Genomic DNA, 19,825 nt, shown 5'->3' with positions numbered 1-19,825 from the left:
TCTCTATAAACACCTATTTTTGGCAATTTTTTTTTTTTTTACCGTCAATCTTTCAAAGCTCATTACTGATTGTAAATTTTTTTTCAACCTTTATTTTTTTTAGTAAAACAATCAAGGTCAAATTATTTAAACAATAAAAGGCTTAAGAGAACAATTTTTTTTTTTTTTTTAAACGAAGGCAAAGATATTCAAACGTTTATGCCTTCAAGTCTTAACATAAAATTCGGTGCATATTTAGAATTACATATTAAAAAAAAATACAGGAAAAATCTTTGATATATCTACTTGTTACGGAAAGAAGATGTCATGTTCTAAAAATCAGTGATTTGGTGACTAGTAAACAAAAATATTTAGTTGTCAAAGGTCAACTACAGATAAATTTGTCTGTTAGAGCCTTGGAAAAAAAAAAAGATATTTCAAACAAAAATATGATCATAAGACTAAAAGATTTTAAATGGAAAGAAAAGCAAAATCTAGCAAAAATTTTAGAAATAAATCCAGTATTTACAAAAACAGGTTTAAAAAGTGGACTTTTAATATCATAACTGTTGCTGTTCATGAGAATCGCCATTCGAGACCATTTATGTAACTTTTGTTCCAATAAAGCTTAGTGTCTGTTCTTGCATCCTCGAGTCATAGTATTCTCTCTCTCTCTCTCTACTCTATCAATCAACTAGACCCTTAAATAGAAAGGGTATTCATTGTATTTGTACTTAAATGTTAAAATATGTAAAAAAGTTGGGATTATATTTCACACTAACAGTCAAGTTAAAACATTCTATTTCAATTCAAATTTACACAATGGAAATATCTTTTTTACATATATACTTTATTTTTGTATATGTGATTTCAAGTAATAAATGTTCACTAATTTAGATATTGCTTTAAAAAAAAAGAAAGAAAAAAAAGAAAAAAAAGGAAAAGAAAAAAAAAAGAAAAAAAGAAAAAGAAAAAAAAGAAAAAAGAAAAAAGAAAAAGAAAAAAAAAGAAAAAAAGGAAAAAAGGAAAAAAAAAAAAAAGAAAAAAAGGAAAAAAAAAAAAAAGAAAAAAAGGAAAAAAAGAAAAAAAGAAGAAAAAAGAAAAAGAAAAAAAAGAAAAAGAAAAAAAAGAAAAAGAAAAAAAAGAAAAAAAAAGAAAAAGAAAAAAAAGAAAAAAAAAGAAAAAGAAAAAAGAAAAAAAAGAAAAAGAAAAAAAAAAGAAAAAAAAGAAAAAGAAAAAAAAGAAAAAGAAAAAAAAGAAAAAAAGAAAAAGGAAAAGAAAAAAAAGAAAAAGAAAAAAGTGAGGGTATTAACTATTTTTTGTAATTATTTATGTTCAATGATCATTTTGATTTAAACAAGTTGTTTAGGAATATTGTTATTGTATGGACAAGTATTTAATAATCATGTTAAAATGTTATTTTATCTGTAGAGAAGGAAACCAGTTTTCAAAAAAGTTATGTACTATTTTTAAATTGTAAGTTATACCCCCACAAAAAATGCCAAAACAAATTTTTTCTTGTTTTTTATTTAAAAGATGAATTTGCATTGCAAATTATTATTAAAAATGTTAATGTTTATCAATAAAAGTTTTCATTTTATATTTTACAAGAAAGTCATGAATACAACATATTTTAAAATATAAAATTCTGTATAAATGGATGACATCATCCTTTTATGACATCATATCTTGATTTCACAACAATTAACAAAACATATCTAACTATGTCCTCTCCTAGATGGTTTTGCAACAATTAATACAAAACTGAACCGATACTCCTTGTTATGCAAAATGTCCCATGACTCTTACTTGAAAGCTGAAATTATCTTCCTTCAATAATAGAAACACACTTAATACCTACAACTTCAACTTTATTCGCACCTACTGAAAACCCATCCATATATTTATTTACTTAATTGCAAATGACTCAAAACTTACATACTGTTTTATCCGTACTATATTGCACTTGCATCTTAACTCTCCTGTCATCTAAAATATAGTTTGGGCACAACTCGTAGTTCAATTCTTAATACCTATTCATACTGTAACATTATCCTAGACCTAAGCTAACATAAATAAATAAAAAAAAATAAAGGTAAAGCCTCAAACCACATTATCTCCTTTCAAACAAGCTTTCTTACAATCTTAATTGCTTACATGGCATGAGCTCTACTCACACCCTTTATTCAGTAACAATGAAATTGCAATGCCCCTAAATCACTTTGAGGAGTGTAACTATTCAGCAGATATATAACCTCTACAAACTAACCCAGTAACATTAACTCTAACCACGCGGAGTCGCAGAAATACCTGGATTAGGACCCAGGCACTGAGCAAACCCTCTCAGTGCTGATTGACCCAGTAGATCTTCCCAGATCATCTGTCTAGGAGAAGGAAAACTAAACCAAAGGGGAGGGAGGCCTCTTTCAGTCTTGGATGACAACCTTCCTAGAGATGGTGACTCAAATAAATTACCGGTTTGCAAACCTAAACTGGTTAAGGAGTAGATAGGCTCTGTCTATCGCCCGGCTTCCATACTCCTTCTTTGCCTATTAGTCAGGCGAAGAGACATTATCACAGTGATTCAACAGAAACACACAGTGGTAGATCTTGTTTCTTGTCTAGGGCAATGAACACCGTTTTCCCCATTCCTGACACATCCCACCACTAAAACTGGGCACTTGGGAGTGCTTGAGTACCATATATGCCTGAGCAATTAGATTGGTTTGACCTTCTTCTGATGGGTTGAGGGTACCGGATTGACAGTTCCTGGCTGGTGTTTATGACTGGTAGTACAGGTACCCTAACTCTTTGGTAGCGCTTAGAGCGGCTGCTCCATCAACAGTTGTATAATATCGGGATGTTTGTAGTGCATGTCGCGCATGGAAGGGGACCCTGCACTCATCCCCAGTGGGCTTTCCTAAGGCCACAATCCTAACTGAAGAAAGGCCAGCTGACGGTCTACTTGTGATGCATGTCTGATGCTCTGCATTACCTCTTGTTCAGCTCCCCCTTACCTAAACTGAAACTCTTTAAAAAATATGACAGTACAATCTAAAAATAAGCTTAAACCAGGCTTAGCGTCAAACAAATCCAACTTGCCTCCTCCCTTGAGGCTTGCATTCACAAATATCCGTGAGCTTAGAACTTAGCTGATGTTGAAGCATTTCTCCTAACAAATACCCTGGATATCTTAGCACTAAGTAAGACTAACCTACACCTCTCCATCCCCTCTAACTACTTTAACATGCCTGGATATCTCCCACTCTGCCGTAAGGATTGACAGACAGATGCACGAACTTGGAGTTTACATTCGTAATACCCTTCCTTGACTAGAATCTCACTTCCTATCAAAAATGGTTACGTTTCCAACCCATTTCCCTGACCAGCAAGAACAACACACATCACTTCTAGATCTGTTTTTGACCACAGTTCCCTACGATTGTATAATGAATGCCAACAGCCAACTTTTGAACGCTGATCATACAGTGATAATGGTTGAAATCGCCTTAAACTCTAGAGCCAAAACTGAAGAGCCAGTGCTCAAAATGAGATATTATAAAAAGGCTGACTGGGAAGCTATCAGAGATCTTATCAGAGATGCCCCATGGGGAAATATTTTTTCTCTTCCTGCTGAACAGTGTGAAAATGAGACCACTGAATGGTTCAAAACTGCAATCGAAGCGCATGTTCCAATGCGGAAATTTTATAGCAAGCCCCACTCTCCCCAATGGTTTACTTCGACTTGCGCAACTGCCATTGCTCAAAGGCAGCATGCATACCGCAGATTTAACTGACATAAGTCCAGTTCAAACAGACAGAAATATATAGAAGCTAGAAGTAATGTTAAGAAAGGAATAGCGACAGCTAAGAGAGAATTTACTGAAATCACTAAAAAACGCATCAAAGCACAAAAATTAGGAACTCATGACTTCTGGAAAATCTACAACAGTGTAGTAAATAATGAGCCATCAACAATTCCCCCACTACCCAACAATCACGAGGTTGTTTGCTCAGCAACCGACAAGGCTAACATGCTTGTCAGTCGGTTTGCCTCAAACTCTACACTGGACCCTTCCAACCACCTCCTACCTGACTTTCCTATGCGGACGGATGCCACGCTAGACGATCTGAAAATCACCTCTGCTCAGGTGCATGCTATCATAAAAAACCTTGACACTTCAAAAGCATGTGGACCCAATCTCATCCCAGCTGTGCTATTAAAAAAGTGCTCAGCCGAAGTAGCTCCAGTTCTCTCCAAACTCTACAACAAATGTCTTAATGAATCTTGCTTTCCGGGTTGTTCGGAAACTGCTTCTGTGGTACCAGTATTTAAGAATTCTGGCGAAAGAACTGACCCATTAAATTATCGCCCCATTAGTCTCACTTTTTGCCAAAATATTTGAGACCTTAATTAACCAAGCTCTAGTCCATCACCTTAAAGATGCTAAACTTCTGACTGACTAACAATATGGATTTAGACAAGCCCATTTCACAGCAGGCATCCTAACTAATCTCTGAACGTATATACCATTCACTGGACAAAGCGGGGGAGGGCAGAGCAGTAGCTCTAGATATATCTATGGTTTTTGACAAGGTATGGCTGGAGGGTCTCCTCAGGAAAATTAGATCATACGGTATCACTGGTAGAATACTTAACATAATTAAATCCTTCTTAGATAAGAGAAAAATCCAGGTTGTCCTCGACGGTCGTACATCTAAACAATGATATAAATGCGGGAGTGCCACAAGGGTCTTCCCTTGGACCTCTATTGTTCCTGATATTCATAAATGACCTCCCTGACAAAATTGTCTCCGAGATGGTATATATGCTGATGATACCACACTATAACAGGCACGACAGGAAAACAAATGAATACATATCTAAAGAAATGGCAGGAACACTAGAGGATTATCTCCAATCTGTAGTGGAATGGGGACAAAAAATGGTCACGTTCAATGCTGCCAAGACTAAACTAGTTTCATTCAATAATTACAAGAAACCTTCTCTACCACCTATAGCAATGGCCAACAACTCTTTATCTGAGAGTACATCTTTCAAACTCCTTGGCCTAACATTCACAGGAAACACGAGTTGGAAAAATTACATTGAAAGCATTGCCAGGGCCGTTGCAAGGAAGGTAGGCTCTCTTTACCGTGCTAGAAAACTACTAACACCCGAAAGTATCCTGTACCTCTATAAGGCTACCATTCGCCCATGTATGGAGTATTGCTGTCATATTTGGGCTAGTGCATCTGCTACTTGTCTCTCACTTCTAGACAAGGTTCAAAAGAGAGTCACAAATCTGATAGGCCCTGAACTGGCATCTAAGCTTCAACCTCTATCCCATCGACAAAATGTTGCATCCCTGTCTGTTCTACAAGTATTTTAATGGTGAATGCTCTGACGAACTGCAAGCACTTGTGCCCCCACAACGTAAACACCCTCGACAAACCCAACAGGCAGCTAAATCCCACCCCCACACAATAGAGATCCCTAGATGTTAAAGATCTTTCTACTCTAGTAGTTTCTTCCCCAGAACCGCTAGACTTTGGAATTCCATTCCAGGTCTCTGCTTCCCCAACTGTACTGACGTGCAGAAGTTCAAGTGTAACGGGAACTGACATCTATCTGCACAAATCCCTACATAGTACCCCAGTAGTAAAATAGAAACGAGACAAGAATTCTAGATTTGAAAATTTGATTTGATAAAACTTATGTCTACTTGTATAACAATTTGAATTGGACTCATTGGTTAGAGTTCTCAGAATTGACTAAAAAGTTACTTGTATTTCAACGGTTCAAACAGTTATCTCTATGATAATGATTCCATCAGGATGAAATGTATACAGATAATAAATATTTATCAAATAATTATAAATATATATTAAATTAATACTTATTTTATTATAACAGTTTAGGAACAAACTTGTTTTAATTTTTTACACATGTTTCTAGAGAAACTGAAGTTAAAACATAACTGCCATGCAATCGTTTCCGTGAGATTTTATGGTGACTACAATGCCAACCAAAGAGATTCAAACCAGAAAAATGTCTTATCGATTCAAATTACAATTTTTACACAACTTGGATGCCTACTACATACTATCCTCGAGTGTCTAAGATCTTTCTGTACAGAGATTGTCAGGACAATCTAGCATGCGGATACTGTTCCGTACAAGTAAATCCTGATTAAATATTTAAATTTACATAGCATTTGCAGCCCAAATAATATCTCCTTGGTATAGCTAATCACTACTGGTCGTGATGAGGAAGAGTGCACCTTCTACAAGTGATCAAGTGATGTTACCTCAAGTAACAGCACGAAGCTGGATACTCCACCAGACTAGAAGAATTCTTGTCCTGGAATCCAGTAAGACCAAGAAATCAAAAGGAAAGGTATACTATAACATACTTAAATTGTCATTTAGAGAGAGAGAAATTAGGTTCTCAATTTCTTTACTAACTCAGTGTTTGGGAGATAAAAGAACTTTACTGGAACATTCAAATATCTATGTATCTCATATAGAAATTAAGTGTTAGCCCTCAGAAGGGGGCCCTTTGATTTCTGAGAACTTTGAAGTAAAATGAAACACACACACACAATTCAATATAACCAAAGATTCAAATGAAAACTTTAAAACATAAGGGAATTTTATTATATATATATATATATATATATATATATATATATATATATATATATATATATAAAAGAATATATAAATATAAAGAAAAGACATTGGTACTTACTTCTGAATGAGAATGCCTTTGATAATTTCCATTCTGATGTCGCCGATGTACATATACACTGCCTGGGGACAATAAAATGAAATGAATATAAGGTGTGAACATCTATAGAAATAGAGAGGAGGAGGAGGAGGAGGAGGGAGCTCTTTTTCATCTGTGCAATCTAATTTAACTATGTGTACGCACGCATTACAAAACATGCAAATAACAAAATAACTCTCTTTACTTCTACATCTATAAAAGTGTGTGTGTGTGTGGACAACTCAATCTTTATACTCAACAAATGTTTGATGTACAGACTTGAAATTTGGTATATAGGGTATTCAGACATGTGGAAAACTTTTTAATCAGTTTTCATCTGGAAAAAAAAAAGGGGGCTTCTAAGTGGTAAAAATTGAAAAATTGGTAGGGGGGGGGGGGTTATTTGTCAACTTGGAGCAGTAATTTCATTTTGATCAAATGAGGAGGAGGGGGGTACAACATTATGGGATCGTTGTTGGCACCTGACAGCTAAGAAAAGGACATTTTTTTCCCATTATTTTATAACTTGCAAAATTTGAAAAGCTTCAAGCACTGCTTATTTTTCAGTTTACGTTCAAAGGGATGATTATTGATTTTAAGGAAATGCTGGATATGTCTCAAGAACCTATGGCGCAGTGGTTAGAGTACTTGGAAAAAATCAATTGTAAAAGTGATATTCTCCTGAAGGTTGAAGGTTCAATTCTCAGCATGAGCAACTGAAAAATACAATTTGGAATTACAAAGGAACTCTATCCAGTCATGGCTGACGGAACAAGAGCATGTTACCTCTGAAGTAAATGTTTTGTTAGAAAGTAAATGTTTTGTTAGAAATTCCATCCAAATTCCTAAATTCGATAAAAACATTTCAGAATTCAAAAGATACACCTGAAGAAGGTCGGAAGTTGCATCGATCAAAATATGAAAATGACACTCAAGATGAGAACAGTCTTACAAATAATACGAATTAACAATCCTCATCTCAAAAATTCAGAAACATGTCTCAGAAGGTTTAAAGATTAAACATTTATCAAAAGATTAAATATATAAACTGCAAAAAAAGTAAATAAAAGTAGTAATATGGTGTCAGGAGTTGGGTAAGAGTACCTTATTCAATCACGGGCAATGCCAGGTTTTCCTGCCAACATAAGTAAAAGACAAAATGTTTGCTTTCAAGTTTAAAGTCACATTTTACAGTGGTCAACCAAGTTTACACTTAGCTACCACGTCACTTTTGTCCAAAAGTATTTAGTGATGACACAAGAGTTTGATTTGAAGGAGTTCTTGGCAAATTTTATTAGCCTAGTCCCCCCCCCACCCCAACTCCCCATACACACAGATCTTCCAAAGTAATTTGTTAGGATTCCCAAAATGAGACAAAACAATTTTTTTTAATTTTCTTGGGTCAACTGGTCTTTTTTTTTTTTTAAATTCTGGTTATGTGATCCTTTTTATGGGTGAAGGGTTATTTATATTCCCATTTATATTGTTATTGGATTTATATAGGGGGGGGGGGGAAGTTCTATTTTTCCAAAGAATGGTTGAGCCTAGATTTCAAAAACTGTTCTTGTGACGGGTGAGAATGAAGTTTTAAGCTGAGAATCTTTGTTCACATGCAACTGATGATGTACAATCAAGAAATGTATTTCCCTGATCCGTGCCACAAACTTGAATTAAATTGTTTCAAAAAAAAAAAAAAAAAATGCTTGGTGGATTGATATAACTTGAAATGATGAAAAAAAAATAAAATAAATAAAAATAGGAGGTAAAAAATGTTTACTGTATGCATTGCATAAAGATAGCATGATTTCACCAATTTATTTGTTTGCAAGTGGCATGTTCACTTGAGAATTGAAAATTGAATTGAGATATTTAGGGATTTTTTTTCATAAACACCAAGCTGAAGGTTGAGATTATAGATTTGGAGATCTTTACACAAATCCAAACCTACAAGTTGGAGAAAGGTGCACCTTTGTTTCACTTTGTTGGAATTTATAACTTCTTTTTCTCATTTGATGTCATAGTAAAAAAAAAAAAAAAAAAAAAATTAAAAAAATAATTACCTGATGGAAATCCACCACCGAAAAACATGTTGAAAAGTTCTTCCGCAGAAATATCTCCTGGAAAATAAATTTTAACAGGTGGTTAAAAAAAAAAATACCACAAAAAGATATTTAATAAAAAGATTCTTATATTCTATAAGATACGTATATAATATTCTGAATAAATAAATAGGCTAATTTGAACGTAAAGTTCTCCTGCAAAAATATCTCCTGGAAAATAAATTTTTATAAGTTGAACAGAAAAAAAAAAATGTTAAAAAAGAAAACAAATATAAAATACAAAAATGAAATACCACAAAACATATTCCTAACATTTATAAAAAGATTCTTATAGGTAAAAGAAAAAAAAAAGGCTAATTTGAATGTAATAATGACTGTAGGAATTTTATTTTTTAAAGTAAAAAACATGTTCAACTTACATTTTGAAAAAAAAAAAAAGATTAATCAAGTTTTACCTTAAATCTCTATTCATTTTTTTAGATTATTATTATTTATATTTTATTTAGTTTTTAAACAAACAAACAGGTGATACTAAGTACACAATTATGAAATAGTAGTCAAGGTTTGCAGAACAGTTACTTACGCCTGAAAGTATCTCTACAAAGCTACCATTCACCCATGTATGGAGTACTGCTGTCACATTTGGGCTGGTGCATCTGCTACTAGTCTCTCACTCCTGGAGAGGGTCCAAAAGAGAGTCGCCAACCTAATAGGTCCCGAACTGTCATCTAAGCTCCAGCCCCTGTCCACCGACAAAATGTTGCACCCTTCTGCCTGTTTTACAATTATTTTAATGGTGGATACTCTGACGAACTACAAGCCCTTGTACCCCTCCTCGATGAAAATACCCCAACAAACAGCGAAGTCCCACCCCTACACAGTTGAGATCCTTAGATGCAAGAAAGCCTTCTACTCAAATAGCTTCTTCCCCAGAACTGCAAGACTTTGGAATTCTCTTCCGGTTTCCTGCTTCCCCAATGGTACTGACATGCAGAAGTTCAAGTGTAATGTGAACAGACATCTTGTTGCTAAACTCCCTACACAGTTCCCCTGCAACTTAGGTCCTTGATAGTAGCCCCCTACATCAAAGTGGCAACGTGCCTTGTTTGGGTTGAAAATGTAATAAAAAAATTTTTTTAAATTAAATCTACCACCATAGTAAGAATACAGGATTCTGTTCAAAATTCAGTACAGATTCCAAAGTTCAACAAGATGCACCAAAGAAGATCAGAGGTTACATCGACCAAAATGTGAAAATGAAAAAAGAAAACAAATCACAAAGCATCATCCAAAAAATTTTGAAACACAATATTACAAATCTATTCACTCAAATACAACAAATATGAACTAATTTTACTTATACGTTGTTGTTTAGGAGTCAAAGAAAAGAAACTTACTTTTTTTTGTTACGAAAGAAATGGAAAGTAATTTTGGTGAATTGAAATTATTTATTAGAGTTAGTTTTTGAATAATTAGTAAAAAAAAGTGTTGAGAAATTAACTTTAATTCATCGTCTTAATCATTAGCAACTATTGTTTATTTTTTTTCCTGGTACAAAAATTATTTTTTCTATTTTAAAATTGTATTACACAAAAAAAAAAAAAAAAAAAAAAAAAAAATTTTGTGACACAAAAAAAGAAAAAAATGAACATTTTACATAGTAAAAAAACAAAAACCATATCATGCAAACATTTAGCAAAAAAAAAAAAAAAAATCCACTTTGTATGCTTAATAACAAATTAGAAATTTGTTTTTTGGGGAAAACTAGCATTTCAAACCAATTTTATCGAACATTTGAGAGAATAAAAAAAAAAAAAAAAAATATAGAGAAAATACAAGTATTAAATAGTAAAATTTAACCCACAAGATGATTAGTTTCCATTGTTTTGTGGAGGGAGCTTTATTTGAAAAGATATTTAAGCATTCTAAAACTTTGCTAATATAAAAAAATTAATATCTGAAACAGATGAATAGAAAGATTACCTTCAAATCCACGCGAATAATCGTAACCATCGTATCCATCTCTGTTACTTCGAGTTTGCTGAGTAACATCTTCGCCATAAAGATCATATTTTTTCCTTTTGTTGGAATCACTCAAGACTGAAAATGCATTTCCAATGGCTGCAAAAGCAACGAGAAACAAAAGATAAAAATGACAAAAGACATTACACCATTCAATAGAGTCAAATCAATCGGTTTTAATGATAGCCCAACAGGGAGACCCAACATTGCCCAGGATTTAATGATGATCAATAAACGTTTCACACTCCTATATTTTTATTATCATTGAAATCAATGAAATTTCCCATTTTTCAATCAAATCGATTAATTGTGCCTGCTCTAGTTGGGGACCCATCATGGTGCATCAAAAGGAAACTTCAATGCCTCCCAGCAGTGATTTAGTCCACAATACATTGCACTGTAGAGAACCTATGGTTGATTTTATAAAATGACTTCTATATTTAACAGCTTGAATTAAAGTCTAAAATGCAAAAGTTATCATATTACCATTGTTACTTTATGTAAAATCTAAGTAATTTTTTTTATTCGTCTATTTCAGCATATCTGTGATTCGAGATAAATAAAGCCTTATTAACCGATTTTCATTCGTCTTCCGTGTTCCGACAATTCATTCATCTAGAATCAAATCCAAAATGGATCAATTCTTAAGCCACAGCATTTTGATGGTAACACTTCAGTAGACAATTGAACACTTCCTAAGATCAATCGACTGTCCACCAACTTCAAACTAAACTTAGTTACCAATTACATCTCCCATCCAGTGCACAAATTAATAAATTGTGACTCATACAAATCAGCCATCGATAAACTCCAGCCTCTTTTCATCGTTCATTCTAGACATTTTTTGGTAATCTCTAGACAGAAGCATGGTAAAACGATTGAGGATTTTTTACAGAAGCTAGATTCGCTTACTGCGGATTGTCACTTTGAGGCAGTAACAGCCAAGTACATCATGACCAAGCAGTTCATAATGCCCTCATAACAGGCATTCACTCTCATACAATTCGACAATGACTCTTAGAAAGGACACTCAATTTGAAAGACGCTTCCGCCTTAGCTTTTTCTCTAGAAACAGCCCAGAAGAAGCCGAATCTTATATCAACCTCACACTATGTAGCGCCACCACTGAACCATTAGTAACTTGTGAGGTTTCTTGTACTTCTGAAAATATTTCGGCTGCAGCGGGAGGAAAAATGCTTCTCCTGTGATACTCAACAACATCCACAAATTAAATGTCCTGCTCGTGATGTGGCCTGTAGAAGCTGCGACAAGAGAGGACATTTTCAACTCGTCTGCTGATCAAATCGCTCCCTTAAGAAGGTGACTTTTGCTTGTGAATCAACGCATCTGTTGTTGCCGCCGCATCATCTGATTGCCTATCGAAAGCCATAATTAAACTTTCAGTGAATGGAATAATCCTGGAAGCTCTTGTGGATACTGGTCGCTCAGAAAGTAATATATCATCGAACATCATCCATAAGTACAACTGGTCGACACAAACTTCTTGCAGGAAAACATTAATGGCGTCCGCAGCCTTATTTATCAAGCAGAACATTAGGTCACTTCTATGCGACATTCGCATATAAAGAATTTACCCGCATTTCTGACTTTCAGTCCTTTCTTCTCTTTGCTCAGACGTCTTACTTGGCCACAACTTTCTCACACTACACTCAAAGATAGAAATACCATTTGGGGGTCACAAAGATCCCTTCTCTGTATGCGCTGTAATGGGGTCCAGTCTTGTTTCTCCATCACTATTTGAACATTTAGGTTGCAGGCCTATTGCTACAAAATCCAGAAGACACTTACCGATCAGCAGTTTATACAATATGTCTATGTGAAAGCCAAGTGCGTTTAGGGATGGAGTGCTGCTGCCGCATTTGGGCGAAGGGCTGCCGGAGGCGGCCTGTCCTACCTTGACAGGCTTCGTGGCTTGGTGGGGGATGCCCTTTTCTCTTCCCTGCAACCTCTCTCCCAGAGGAGAGGCGTTGCGAGCCTGTTTTTGTTTTATCGTTACTTCCATGGCAAGTGCTTGTCTGAGCTCCAATCTCTGGCCCCCCCCCTTTCACGATAAACATGCGTCTAGCTGAAACCACTGTCAAAAATTTTCCCTACTCTTTATCTGTGCCAAAACCAAAATGTAGATTCCATGAACAAAGCTTCTTTCTTAGAAGTGCACACCTGTGGAACTCCCTTCTGTTTGCCTGTTTCCCACCTGATCTACAACCTGGATGTCTTTAAGTCCAACATAAACAAATTTCTGATGAACCACCCCCTTAAGTAAGACACTTTATCAAATCTCCAATACTAACGATTACTACGATACTATCCCATTGATTACTGTACAAGCAATAACCTTATCCATGAGTGGCTTCCAGGCCTTGATAAGTGGTGACTACCTTGTAAAAAAAAAAAAAAAAAAAAAAATTCATGACCTTCTAAAAAACGGTATTATCGAACCCTCTCACTCCCTGGAGATCATAGTTTCTAGTAACCACTAACGATCAACACAAGCGTCTTGTCATTGACTATAGTCAGACCATCAACCGGTTCATGTACCTGAATGCTTATCGTTTATCAAGTATTGATGAACTATTACAAAAAAAAAAAAAAATCTTTTGCTCTTCTGTTTTTATTACCCTGGATTTGCAGAATGCATATCATTAAATGCTGATAGAAGAGAAGAAATTCACAGCTTTCAAAATCTATATCAATTCTGCCATATTCCGTTTAACATAACAAACGGTGTATCAGATTTCCAACGATCAATAGACAATCTAATAAAATGCGAGAAGGTTGCCGACACTTTCATGTATGTTAGCATCACTATATGCGACCGTAATAAGATAGAACATGATGAAAATCTTAATTGTTTCTTAGATGTTGCCAGGAAGTATAAGTTTCAATGAGAACAAGAGCATTATGCGAACTGAGTTATGAAGTGTCATTTGGAGTTGTGAAACCAGATCCTGGACGCTTCCGTGCTTTTTAAATATCTACCTTCACCACAAAATGCTAAATCACAACGGGTTTTGTTTTCATATTATGCTCAATGGATTCCTCGTTTCTCAGATAAAATTCGACGGCTAGCACAGAACAAAGTCTTCCCTCTACCTGAATCCTGCTTAGCAGATTTCATCAACTTCAAAGAAGAACTTGGGCACGCTTTACTTACGACAATTGATCCCAACATACCCCTTCCCGTAGAAACAGACATTTCGGGCATTGCTCTGGCTGACACTCTCAATCAGAATGGCCACCCAGTTGATTTCTTTTTCCAATCTCTTTCAGTCAGTGAGCAGCATTACACTTTGGTCAAAAAAGAAGCACATGCCATCATCGAAGTAGGGTGTAAATAGCATCAGTACCTTATCGGTACCGCCTTTAAACTCATTACAGACCAATGCTCTATAGCTTTCATGTATGACCTCAAGCAAAATAAAGAATTAGAAGGTAGAACGCTGGAGAATCGAACTATCAGCCTTACATTTAGCGTAATATACCGTCCAGGGAAAGATAATGCAGCCGCAGGCACACATTTTCGAGCGGTTTGCTCCTCGACTAATTCAACCAGTCCATGAAACCTTGTTTTCCAGGTATCACACAAATGTCTCACTTTGTACCGCATCGTAATCTCTTATGCTATCGAGGATGTTCAACTAACAATTGGGAATAGTTCCATCTGTGCAGAATTAAACCCATGATTTTTTCATCTGACTAATTTTAAGCCTGTCAAAGCGACACAATCATTTGAACGCTTAAGTGTTAACTTTAAAAGTCCCCTGCCATCTAATAATCGAAACAAATATTAACAATTATCGATGAATATTGACGCTTCTCCTTTGCCTTTCCTTGTCAAGATAGGTCCTCACAAACAGTCAAATTGTTTTTGTCAACTATTTTTGCTGTTTGGCATGCCTTCCTTTATTCAATTTGACAACTCTCCATCATTCCTTTCAACAGAACTAATAGATTTTTTACATAGAAAGGGAATAGCAATGAGCCACACAACCACCTATAAACCACAAGGAAATGCCTAGGTAAAACGACTAAATGCCACGTTATGGAAAACGATATCACTGGCATTGAAGTCACGAAGACTGCCAATTTCTCATTGGGAATCAGTTTTGCACAATGCGTTGAATTCAATTCCTCCAATATTGTGTACTGCCATTAACGCGACACCTCACAAGTGATATTCAAGTATAATTGGAAATCAACATCTGGTACCTCATTTCCTAGTTGGCTTTTGATTTTTTGGTTGGTTGGTTGTTTTTAACCCATAGTTAGAACTCTAACAGGTACTACCACTCCGGGTCAGAGTGGACCTGGGAGCAATGGCAATTAAAGGGTGGCTCCACTCTCCCCAAAGCCTGCAAGCTGGGGCCTCACCACTGGATACAGTTTAAGGTCATATCCAGGACCCCCATTGAGGGACTTACTCTGCAGGGGGGCAGTCTGTATATTCTAATGCCCCACCGACAGGGCCAAGTTGGCTTTTGAATCCTGACGAAATGTAACATATGGTCATCTAAGTATGAACCCTTTGTCGACGAAGATGAATTGCTAGAACACAACCCCTCAACACACCCATGTTAGATTCCAACTGGAAGGGAGGAAACAGTGTCGCTGCGTCAACTTTCGCCAAAAACACAAAATGTACCACCTAATACTAACAACTGTTATCTCACCGGAGACTCCATCTCTACCGTCTGGATCAGGTATATCCGAAGAACCTTGTGAAACCTCACAGGCTGATGTAACATTTGATAAGAACCTATGGGAACTCATCCTTAGACAAAAACGTGTTCATCCCTATCATCTAAGAAACAGAGATACTTGAACTTGAACCATTGCATATCATTTCATAACCTTTCCCTGAACTCTTTCCACTCGGGGTGAATGTCATTACCACTGTTACTTCGTGTAAAATCTTAGTAATTTTTTTATTCTTCTATTTCAGCATATCTGTGATTCTTGAGGAATAAAGCCTTATTAACCGTTCCGTATTCCGAATCATTACATCAAGTATCATTGTAAAATTGTGCTTTAAACAGAAACATTCATTGCAAACGTGCCCCTGTCATATCAAAGAACTTACTGTTGATTTTATATGTTGGGCCTTTTAGTTTGTGTGGTCATAAAACTTTCCGAATGCCCTTGTGATTTTAGATTGTGTAAGGTGTTAACTTTGGTCAAAATCACTTATTCCTTCTTTCATTGGATTATTTTGATTATTAATACTTATTGAAGACTTTCCAATATAAAACCTATCTAAGAACACTGCCAGATACATAATGTATGTGTGAAATTTCATAAAAATCAGCCCAGCCCTTTTCAAGCCGATAAAGAACGAATTCACACACAAAGTCCCTTTCATATAATAATAGAGATGAAGATTTCATTCTACGAATAAAAATTGCCAAATCAGACTAGGAAGAACAAAATTAAGACCTGGACAGAGATAGGTTAGACTTTCAAGCTAGCCTATTTTCTGTATCTAGTTCAGCAATGTTTTCATATAATACGGTGCAGGTCCAGAATTCCACCCAAAATTAAAAAATAAAAATAAAGAAAAATCTGACGTACATACCCATGAGGGAAAAAAATATTGTACAAAAAAATAAAATTAAAAAAAAAATAAAATCACTCCAAGTTATATTTTTAAATAAGAAAATCAAATTTTGTGACCAAACTTCAATGATATCATGGTATTATCTTGAAAACGATTGAGATAACTCCAAATAATTCAAACTTGCAAGATTTTAGAAAGCCATTCTTAAAATGGAGACATTGGAAAAATTCGTGATTTTTGGAATTTTTCTTTCCATCACAAGTATGTACATCATTTCTCTATTTCGGCTTTTTGTTTGGAGTTAAAATGAAAAATATAATTAGATAATGAAAACATAGCTCAAGTAGAAAGAGAAAATAAAATTACAAAACTCGACAATCATCTAATTATAAAAAAAGAGCAAACTAAAAGATATTTAATAAATCCAACGATCACACTAAACTACAAACAATTCTTTATGATCATATAAAAATCAAAAGAATTAGCAATCCTACTAATATATTAAAGACACAAGTCAACAGACATATAATCGCCAAGAACATAGAGATAATTACTTGATTATATGTGGAAAATTTGTAAACCTCATGTAGTAACTTAAATATTTTTCATCCATGTAAGCGTTGTGTAAATTTGAACTGCACAATCAAATTATATAAAAAAATAACAAAAACTAAAAGATATTTTTAGTACTAAAATAATTCAACTATCACACCAAACTACAAACAATTCTTGATCACATAATATATAATCTATCATATAAATCTCACCTGTCTGTTTAAATGTATGTATCTATGCATGTTTGCATGTCTACCTAAAACTTTCGACAGAGGCGACGGTTTTTCACGAGATCGGTATCTTTTTGAAGCTCGCCCCTTCGGACGACAAATATCGAAAAAGTGGCTAAAAACATTAATTCCTTCACCCTCAACTGGGCACTTTCTACAAGGAGGGGTCAATTTTTTTGCAAGTCATTCAAACCTCATGTCAACGATGTCGCATAAAAGACGTTATTTCAACTGCTTGTGACGTCACAATGATGGTGGGCGCATCGATAAGACCATTGGGTTTTTTTTTTTCACCTCCTTTTCCTCTGGTGTGTTACAGGTTTGAGCCTGCTTACTCCTAATTTTTTTTTTTTGCTCAACCAACATCGTTACACACACCACTTTCTTTTCCGCCTTCACGTCACAGGTTCGAGCTTACCTGCCTACTACAAATTTTTTTTTTTGCTCAACCAACATCGTTACACACACCACTTTCTTTTCCGCCTTCACGTCACAGGTTCGAGCTTACCTGCCTACTACAAATTTTTTTTTTTTGCTCAACCAACATCGTTACACACACCACTTTCTTTTCCGCCTTCACGTCACAGGTTCGAGCTTACCTGCCTACTACAAATTTTTTTTTTTGCTCAACCAACATCGTTACACACACCACTTTCTTTTCCGCCTTCACGTCACAGGTTCGAGCTTACCTGCCTACTACAAATTTTTTTTTTTTGCTCAACCAACATCGTTACACACACCACTTTCTTTTCCGCCTTCACGTCACAGGTTCGAGCTTACCTGCCTACTCCTAATTTTTTTTTTTGCTCAACCAACATCGTTACACACACCACTTTCTTTTCCGCCTTCACGTCACAGGTTCGAGCTTACCTGCCTACTACAAATTTTTTTTTTTTGCTCAACCAACATCGTTACACACACCACTTTCTTTTCCGCCTTCACGTCACAGGTTCGAGCTTACCTGCCTACTACAAATTTTTTTTTTTTGCTCAACCAACATCGTTACACACACCACTTTCTTTTCCGCCTTCACGTCACAGGTTCGAGCTTACCTGCCTACTCCTAATTTTTTTTTTTGCTCAACCAACATCGTTACACACACCACTTTCTTTTCCGCCTTCACGTCACAGGTTCGAGCTTACCTGCCTACTACAAATTTTTTTTTTTTGCTCAACCAACATCGTTACACACACCACTTTCTTTTCCGCCTTCACGTCACAGGTTCGAGCTTACCTGCCTACTACAAATTTTTTTTTTTTGCTCAACACACCTACAAACACCCGGGCAATGCCGGGCACCCAGGCTAATTATACTAATAATTGCCAAAAACATACAGATAATTACTAACTTCAAAAATAATCAGTGATTACAAACTTGATTATTTATAAAATACCAGATTACTACTCCAATATATTCGTTAACAAAAAACCTAAAATCAAACTTATCGTGTATCTATCCAGTAGTATAGCAGTAAGTCCACGCAAGAACTTTTACAAATTCTACAAACAAAACAACTGGACAATAAAATCATTGCTTCTTTTGATGAAAAAAGATTATTATTATATTCAGTAATTATTAAATTACTATATTCAGCAATTATTACATTACTATATTCAGCAATTATTACATTGTTAAATTATTATATTTAGCAATTATTAAATTATTGTTAAATTATTAAGTAATTTACTTTCAAGACAAACAATTGATATACTTAATAATATATAAAATAACATATCTCTTCCTGCCCTTAAAAATCAATTAAAACAACATTAAATTACTATTACTTTGCATCACTGAAGTACATTTCTATAACTTCAAAGAAAACATTCAAACTCAAATTGACAGGTTTAATGGGTTTAGTTTTCGGGATGAATTTTACCAAATTCTATACGGTAAACCTAGAAAACAATATTTAATAAAACCCTCTATTTACGTAAGTTGTGTTGAGATTCTTAATTTTGCTGATAACACTGATCAAATACACAAAATGCAGGACCTTTTTCACAAAGAAAACAAAAACAAAAAAACTTTAAATTCACCATAGAACAAATAAAATTCCACTCCTTGTTCTTAATGACACCTAACAATATGTTCAATACTTCTACTCATCCAAAAAAAAAAAAATAAATAAAATAAAAAATAACTAAAATTCTTGTATCTTATATTACAATAACAGAATGTTTATCACTACAAAATAACCATTAAACCCTACCAAACAGTATATTACTAATTTCAACCACAAAAATAAAAAAAATTAACATTAACTTCACTGAACAATCTACACATTACAAACTGAACTGGCTTCTTTTTTTTACCCTATTATTTAACGTTTGTTTCCATGATAGCATACGTTGGACGGTTTTGTGGTCGTAATCTCAACTTCCTAAGGTTATCCTCAACAAACGGACACCATGTCTTACATGGTCTACCTCTCCTAAATCCATTAATCTCAACAAATTAAACTAATCACAACATAATCCAAAAACTAAGTTTTAGTTTGCAAAGTTAATTTAGTTCTGTTCATACTGTGTATTAGCATCAAGTCTACCTCCTCTCCATTCAGTGATCCCTACTCTAAAACCTAAAATATTTTTGTATTCCATCCTGGGCAATGCTAGGAGACAGCTCCTGC

At 34.9% G+C, this 19,825-nt stretch overlaps 1 protein-coding gene across 2 annotated transcripts in view; it reads right to left on the bottom strand.

The window, feature by feature from the left end:
• LOC145258110 (dnaJ homolog subfamily B member 12-like) overlaps nt 1-19,825 on the bottom strand; it is a 103,689-nt gene that overhangs the window by 23,193 nt on the left and 60,671 nt on the right. For both annotated transcript variants that reach the window (XM_080115852.1, XM_080115853.1), the window contains exons 4-6: nt 10,795-10,932; nt 8,812-8,868; nt 6,734-6,795 (exon numbers count right to left, since the gene is read on the bottom strand). In XM_080115852.1, coding sequence (XP_079971978.1) covers nt 6,734-6,795; nt 8,812-8,868; nt 10,795-10,932 — 257 coding nt within the window. The remainder of the gene's footprint in view (nt 1-6,733; nt 6,796-8,811; nt 8,869-10,794; nt 10,933-19,825) is intronic.

The sequence above is a fragment of the Euprymna scolopes genome, chromosome 33, assembly GCF_053919585.1.
Source record: "Euprymna scolopes isolate OS-2025 chromosome 33, ASM5391958v1, whole genome shotgun sequence".
Classification (NCBI taxonomy): Eukaryota; Metazoa; Mollusca; class Cephalopoda; order Sepiida; family Sepiolidae; genus Euprymna; species Euprymna scolopes.
Note: the sequence above shows the minus strand (reverse complement) of the source record. Positions and strands in the feature narration are given on the sequence as shown.